This window comes from Thamnophis sirtalis, unplaced genomic scaffold (genome assembly GCF_051295495.1).
Source record: "Thamnophis sirtalis isolate CommonGarterSnake01/CBP01778 unplaced genomic scaffold, rThaSir2_p1.2 scaffold_5, whole genome shotgun sequence".
NCBI classification, from domain to species: domain Eukaryota; kingdom Metazoa; phylum Chordata; class Lepidosauria; order Squamata; family Natricidae; genus Thamnophis; species Thamnophis sirtalis.
The window spans coordinates 104,573,490-104,581,552 of NW_028261385.1; the positions used below are offsets into that span (position 1 = coordinate 104,573,490).

Genomic DNA, 8,063 nt, shown 5'->3' on the forward strand with positions numbered 1-8,063 from the left:
CACAATAATCATCCTACTGCTTTCTTTATTTCTGCCATGAGGGAAAAACAACCATAGTTTCTTTTTATCTGTTGGCCTGGTGTGGAAAGCCCTAATTTTGTGATGCTTTATACGAACCAGCACCCAACAGGTTGACATAAAGCAATACAACATACACAACTCAGGATGTTAACAGGCCATACAAACAAATCACCTTTAAAACATTAAATTGTTAATCTTCTACAGAAGACAGGATAATGCTTTTGCATGAAAAGAGCTTGAAATGAATATATGTACATATTTTGCTCTAGCAGAGTACAGTACAATAGTTCAGTTTTCCAATGTCTGATAGTCATTGGCATTTACTTTGCTGATTTGAAGTAACAGTCATAGTTCCTCTGGAAAATCTTTATTTTTAAAGCATCAATATAATACAGGTTATATAGAATAGAATAGAATTCTTTATTGGCCAAGTGTGATTGGACACCCAAGGAATTTAACTTAGGTGCATAAGCTCTCATTGTACATAAAAGCTATAAGTGATAAATCATAATCAAAGCCATCATAAAATTACATTAATCATAAATCATAAGATACAACACAGTGATAGAATCAACATAAATCATACTAGGAAACTAAATAAAACAATACAAATATCTGTTAACAAAGTTATAAGTAGAAAAGGAGATAAGCAATAGAAAAGATGAGAAGAATAATATTAATACAGTCTTACTAAATAGTGAAAGTGTTGTGGGAATTAGTTGTTTAGCAAAATGATGGCATTGGGGAAAAATACTATATTCATTCAAGGAGAAATTACATCTAAGGGTAGAATTCCACGTAATCTGAAATATGTTGGAAAGGAATCCTCACCCCAAATTTTTAATTGCATTACGATATATTCACTTTCTTATCAGGGCCAACGTTCATGAACTGAGAATAGAGTTCTGATTCGATCTTGCTGTGAATTTCCATTGCCCAAAGAGTTTTTATACCTTCTCCTCACAAATGAAGCGGTTTGATTCAGAGCAAAGTCTTGAGCTGGTGGAATTTAATCCAATTGCAACACAGTCATTTGTTTTATCTTGAACATTAAATCTATGTAGGGAAATTGAAAAAAAATCAGAACTTTATTTACAGGAAATGGAGCACAGCAGTAATCATGCATAATGTCAGAAACTTCATTTTTATATGGGAGCTAAGAATACAAATGAAATAAATATACATGGAAATGAAAAAAACTGGCAAGATTTCATATAAATTCTTTATCACAGCAGTTTGAAATGTAGGCAATAAAAAGATATACACAATCCATCAAGACAACTAGGTTTTGTGAATATGCTTGCTGGCCTGACCCATCTTAGAGGCAGAAGATATATTTTTCAGCTCACATAATTAAGTCATGCACCCCACCAGAAGTCATGTGATCAGTTTTATCCTTATTGGGACTTTTTAGTCACAGATAGCCAGAGGTTATTATAGAGAGTTCAAACCCCTACTGGGAATTGCAGTCATAGATTTTTGCACTTATATATACTGGATATTAGTAGTTGCAGAAAGAGATACCCAAAACACCATCAGAATAGAATATACATTTCACCTTCCAATGACGGGTGAATTAATGCCTCAGTATTTGCCATATGTCATGTTAAATCTAGGTAACCTGCGGTCTTTTTTCTTTTAGCCGAGTGTGTTTTTTGTATGGGTTACTTCTCCATTTAGGTTGCTTTTCCAATAGACCAGCACACCCCATGGAATAATTACTCTATTGCCCTTTCTCATACCTGAACACCTATCAATTCAAAGATCGACTTACCACAGGTGGGTTTATCTGTAAATATATACAATAATATTTTTTCCCACAACAATCCAGAATAGGTCTATCCATAGACAAGAACAACTGACTTCCCCTTCATTCTTTGTTAGGAGCAGACAACCTTTGAGTGAACAGGGGCCTTCTTTAAATGCCAAAAGCTGCAGTGGACAGAGTAATGGGTGCAGCCACAAACAAGAGCAGGGTCAGGAGTTTTGGAATTTTAAATGTTTTTCTTGAAGGCCAGTCAAGATATACATCCATACTTACTGCCAGATGCAGTCAGCTGTCCAAAGGTGGCCTACTCCTACTCTAAGTAAACAATAATGATTAGAAGTCTAATAAAACTTACATGCCAGGCTGAAACTTTGTGTTGTCAATCCATTTCCACTGTTCATTGGAATTTCTCCGTCTCAAGCCAATGAAGTAATCTGCATTTTGGGTTTTGTTGTTCAGGAATGCCTGGATAGGATACACAGGAACAAAATGTTATGAAATACAATGACACCAAATTCTGTTATGGACCTGCAAAGTATCTATAGAATAAAGGAAAAGGACAGACCTTGTGTAAACCTACGTTATCTGCATAAGTGACATACAAATTGCATCAACCTAAACCATGCATACCTTATGCCTTACAGATAGACCTCGACTGACAACATTAATTGGGCCCCCAATTATGATTGTAAGTTGTGATGGTCAGTGTTTGGATTATCACATGATCTCACTCGATTTTGTGATCTTCTTTGCAGTTGTTATTAAGAGAATGTGGCAATTGTAAAGCAAACAAAATAGTTGCTAAGTGAACTCTGTAGCTGTTAAGCAAATCCACTTCTGGCTATGGGACATTTTTTGACATAAACTAGAAGAAAATGCTGGTTTCTGCCAAAAATGTTGTAAATCACAGTCACATGACTGTGGGATGCTGTAAATGCCCATAAATGTGGGCTGATTGCTGAGTGTCCAAAATGCAGTCATGTAACTGTGGGAGAGGGCAGAGAAGCCTTTGGGTTGTCAGTATCCTTTTCAGTATCATGTTTATCTCTCTCTCTACAAAAGCTTCTATTTCAAATAAATACAAGGCATTCCTTATCAGTTTCAATATAGTATCAATTCTAAGCTCTCTGGAATTGGGCCAATCAAATGCATATTCTTTAAGGAAAGAAAATTAAAACAGAAGTAAAAGCATTTTAATTTCAAGGTCTCTCCCACACAGACAGTGTTTGTGAAAGTCATTTCCTCACAGTAGCTGAGGAGAAGAGACTTCCAGATTTGTGCTGTTCTACAGTATTTTTAGAATGTTTTAACACTGGTTATACCACTACATTTCTGCAATCAAGGAGGGGGTGGGAAATAGTAATTAAAAAAAATACCTCACCAACACTTCAAAAATATTTTGGTTGCTACTTTTTTCTAGATCTAAACCTTGCAATTTGTGTGGTTATTTTTCAGAGGCAAAAATACCCTCTCACCTGAGGGAATAGTTGTCATTGTATTTAATATCTAGAATGGCTTTTAAAACTAATTTCATAATAGTTGGGGTAGCTATACAGGTGTTTAATATCTGGAATGTTACTGGTTCTTAATCTATCCCAAATATCTATGTGTGTTTTTAAATTACTATTTTTCTTTTCCTGAAGTAATTTCTTTTCACAGGGCTTTCTTCTTTAAAATAGGTTCAGTGGTGCATCACTTCATTGTTTTTCTGGTCACCTGAGGTAATTTTATCTCATGTGACTGGAAAAATGATGAAACAATGTACTGTTGGAATTTAAAAAGTGAAAAAAAAATAGGTACAGGTAGTCCTTGCTTACAACAGTTAATTTAGTGATGCTTTAATGTTACGACATCACTGAAGAAAGTGATTTATCACCGCTTTTCACACTTAAAACCATTGCAGCATCTCCATGGTCACATGATCAAATTCAGATGCTTAGCAACTGACTCATATTTATGACAGTTGCAGTGTCCTGAAGTCATGTGATCACCTTTGGCAACCTTCTGACAAGCAAAATCAATGCGGGAGCCAGATTCACTTAACAGCCATATTACTAACTTAACAAGTGCAGTGATTCACTTAACAACAGTGGCAAGAAAAGTCGTAAAATGGGCAAAACTCAACAAATGTTCCACTTAGCAACAGATCTTTGGGCTCAATTTATGGTCATAGGTTGAGGACTCCCTATATTTCAGAGAAAGAAATAATATTTTTTTAAAAATGCTTCAGACCTGAATTGAATACTTTGCTAGCTGTTGCCAAAGCAGCTCTGTCTGGCTAGATTTTCTTAAACTGAACCAGAGTCAAACAGGCATGAGCAAAAGGAGGGCTTAAGGAGTGCTGCAACTATGCCCTAATTTCCATTTAAAGGTAAATTGTTTGCCTGGGCATTCATTTAGCATAAAGCAAATGCATAGACTTATAATAGTTCAAATGTTAATGTCCAGTCCACCCAGCCATGCAAAGACTATGGTCTATGTTGAAAAAAAATCAGACATTGGGCCAGTATTAACTCTTGATGGACATTCGGACACAATGTGGTGGATATTTTGTCGAGGAGCACCCTTGGTAGCGTGAACCAAATGACCAATAACAAGTGGCAGCCAGACCATATTGAAGAATTGGCAGTTAACGACAGTTGGCAGCCAGACATCTTTGTAGAACTCCTGGCTCTCTAAATACATGGCAATGGATAAACGAAACAGACCTTTTCAGGCACTAAAACAAGACAGCTTGTCCGGGGAGAGGGGCAATTACACATTATTTTATGGAAGTGTAATGAGTTTTAAATGTTTGTCCCAAGTCTCTCACTAATTTTTTTTGTTTTACTATCCACTTTATCTACTCACCAGTTCTGGTTTGCTGTTGATAATGGCAAGATGAGAATTTAAGAAGACACATTCTTTTTGGCTTTCATCCCATGTTTTTAGCAGCGTAGAAAAGTGGTAGCACTTTCCTTCATACAGAGTCCACCTTAAGGAGCAGCCTAAAGAATATGAAGAAATGGCTTCAGTGCATACGGAGGAGGAGAATTCACATTGCGAACTCACTGGTGGCATTCACACTGCAAACTCACTGGTTTTTCCTGGTGTGGTGGTTTTGGGGACTTCTGAGAAAATCTGTGAAACTGAATACAAATGACTCTTAATATAAGCAGGCATTTAAAAAGCTATCATGGTCATTCACAAAAAATGTCACTAAATTCAAGCCCACCTATTTCCTCCCAGCTGTATTATCCACCTCATATAGAAGGTGACTCTTTGCAGTTGAGAATTTCCTTTCATGATCCATAAAAACTTTCCATGCTAGTTAAAACACTGATAGAAATGATGTGTAACTTGTCCTAATAGAGTAGGGGTGTCAAACTCACGGCCTGCAGGCTGGATGCGATATACATTGGCCATGCTCATGCCCGGTTTAGCGAATGGGAAAAAAGTTGTGCTAAGTCACATGATGGCATGACAAAGCGAGTTTGACACCCCTGTAATAGAGCATTGAAGTTTGAATAAGATCTTTCTGTTTCTGTCTCTGTCTCTCTGTCTCTCTGTGTGTATGAGAGAGAATAACAATAACAACAACAATGGCAATATATTTTGCTTAAGGAATTTTGGTCAGTGCAACATTGGTCAAAAGAACTGCTATGGTTGAAAATGGACACATCACAAGAATGACATGACGTGCAAAGGAAGCAGTATTAACCATTATTTTCTAAAATTAGAAGACTGATAATAAAAAAAAATCAATATAATACATACTATATAGAAAGAACAGAGAACTGCCTACTAGCTTAATAGTCAAAGTTGGCACTAGTATACCCATGAGTTTCCAATCCATATTAGTCTGTAGTTTAGATGCAAAACACCAAGACATTTTCCTTTTTTATTCAGACTGAAATCTTCAGTTATGAGTCAGGCTTTGCTTGAATCTGAAATATAAAGTTAGCTATGTCAAATTAAATGAGGTATAGTACTCATTGTTACTACACGATCAGGCAAATACTACTAAGTTAGTAAATGGAAATCTGGTATATGTTTACTTAGTAAACTGATAATGACTGCACGGAGAATATGAATTTTACAATTTCTGAACTTCCTTTTCCATTTATTTTATTTCATGTTTATTCTTTCTCTATACAGTTGATCAACAAAAATGTACAAGACTTAGGGTTCTTCCTCGCAATAATAATATGCATTTCTCCAGGTTTTGATTCAGGAAAACAGTATGCCTGTTTAAATTGTGTTGCCACCATAGCCCTATTCTACTTCAGCAAGAAGGTCAGCAATGGGGTAGAGTGTGTGGGATAAGCATAAGAAAATCCCTGGGAAAGAGGCTTGAGTCACCTTCCAGTTTTCCAAAGGAACCTGATTTCTGAAATGTAGCCGTATATTTGATCCCAAGACTACAGATGTAGTTGCAGGCATGGAAGACAAATGTGGGCCAAAGAGGAAGGAACTTTATTTTTCATTTCTCCTTTATTGTATTTTTATTCACATAAAGAAAATAGTCTGCCAGATATTCAAAACTGAAAAAACTCTATAGCTCTACAGCATTAAACCCTATTTCTTTCATTTCGCTTCAAAATGAGATTGTCTGCTACCTTCTCCCCTTCCCCTACAGCATGCTTTTCTTCCATTATGTGTGTTGGTGTTAGATGTGGGTATGGGGGAAAGGGAGCTTCTTGCACCAATCAACTGGCCTAGTGTGGAGAAAGGCAGGTTTCTTGACAAGCAGCTCCAACCAAAAGCCTTGAGCATAGTACCGAGGCAGAGAACAGAGGATATCATGCAGAAAGGAGGTATTCTTTGAGAGAATCCCACAGGTTTCTCTCTATAGATTCCCAGTCCTAGTGCTGCCTCTTTCATCTCAAAGCCCCTCTTGGCGGTTCCTCCCCCTCCCACACCAACCTTCTGCTTCATTCCATTGTTTCCTTCTCCAATGACGTGGTTATGTGTTAAGCAAAACCACATCCCCCATTCTTCATGTCTTGCTCAACTGCAGCTGGTTATTACAGGAAGCTTGCTTCTCTCTTCCTCCTACCTTAGTCAGATTTGCTGAGCAACAGAATCGTGTTTTTGACACACCTACGTCCAACCACAGAGCAGAAAAAACAGGAAAGCTGGGGAAGAAAATGACAAGCATGAAGTAGGGAGAGAATACAGACTGAGATGGGGTTTGCCAATGGACCAAAGTCATTGACAGTGTTTTTTTTCCCAAAGACCAACTGCCCGAACAAAACAAGTCAAACCAAATCAAACCCAACCCAACCCAACCCAACCCAACCCAATCCATGCACATACTTATATATCTGCCCAGTCTCTCTGGCAACCTGTACTCAAACTCCAGGCAATTGAAGGGAAAGGGACATGTCCATAGCAGTCTCAAATGCCAATAGAATTGAGCACATCCCACTCCCTACTCATGTCTCAGCATCTCATCAAGCAAGCATAGTAGCTCAAGCCCATGACCAAAGTTTTATCAGGAGAACAAGAGGGAGAACACAGCTTTAAAATTGGAACAGTTAAATAAACTGTCTCCGCTGTGTGATAGCTTAAATTGGTATATCATGAGGTGCTGACCTTCAAACACTCCCAATTAGAAGGGCAGACAAAAAGAGAAAAGGGGCAATTCTTAATTAACACCACAAATATAAGGAGCTAAGTTTTGAAACCTTGCACTTGGATGGGCAAAGTCATCGATTTTACTTCCTATTACAGTCAAAGCCATTCTGTCAGGTGCTGGAATTTGTTATCAAATTATGAATATAGTCCAACCAAATTCTCCCTCATTCCATTCTGAATGGAAGATTTAAATGTCCATGTCAATTTAATTGACCATGAATTCCAGAGAAAGTTAAACTAATCTGAAACAACCCAGAGAGTTTGTTAGAGAAAAAGAAACAAAATAAGCTTACCTAAGAGCAAATGAGATACTGCTTCTGTTTTCTTCCACCGTAGAATTCTTTTTCTTTCTGCCTAAGAGGACTTCATTGTGCCATTTCTCTCTTCTTAGCTCTTAAAGGAGTCTTATTTTCCTTCCTCATTTGCTTCCCTTGGACCATGTTTACTTCTTCATTTCATAAATATAGCTGTGGAAATTTTCTCTGCTGGTTAGACTATGGGGCTGCCTTTCTTAAGATATGCTATTGCATGTTCTCCTTTTAAAAGCTGGCATGTGCTTTTACAAGTGCATCTACATGCATATGACAGCAGTATTGAGAACATAATTGGAAGTGTGTGTTTTGTTCTCCTCCTCCCATTTTAACCGCACAACAAC

At 37.3% G+C, this 8,063-nt stretch overlaps 1 protein-coding gene across 1 annotated transcript; it reads right to left on the reverse strand.

Moving 5' to 3' along the window:
• Positions 1–372: 372 nt before the first annotated feature.
• On the reverse strand, positions 373–7,830 carry LOC106545781 (C-type lectin domain family 5 member A). The gene is made up of 7 exons (XM_014062436.2): positions 7,702–7,830; positions 6,828–6,906; positions 5,546–5,715; positions 4,867–4,917; positions 4,640–4,776; positions 2,145–2,254; positions 373–1,077 (listed from the first exon to the last, which is right to left on the reverse strand). Exons 3-7 carry the CDS (start codon positions 5,658–5,660, stop codon positions 969–971), a joined length of 522 nt encoding a protein of 173 aa, XP_013917911.1. The 5' UTR covers positions 5,661–5,715; positions 6,828–6,906; positions 7,702–7,830; the 3' UTR covers positions 373–968.
• Positions 7,831–8,063: the final 233 nt, after the last annotated feature.

What these genes read in the sequence shown, in the direction of transcription:
- LOC106545781 (XM_014062436.2), bottom strand. Translation starts at nt 5,660, where the DNA reads ATGTCTTGGTGTTTTGCATCTAAACTACAGACTAATATGGATTGGAAA. An exon ending in TTCTCTGTTCTTTCTATATA is followed by an intron (nt 4,918 to 5,545) that starts GTATGTATTATA and finishes ATTTGTATTCAG; the next exon opens with TTTCACAGATTTTCTCAGAA. An exon ending in CACCACACCAGGAAAAACCA is followed by an intron (nt 4,777 to 4,866) that starts GTGAGTTTGCAG and finishes CATATTCTTTAG; the next exon opens with GCTGCTCCTTAAGGTGGACT.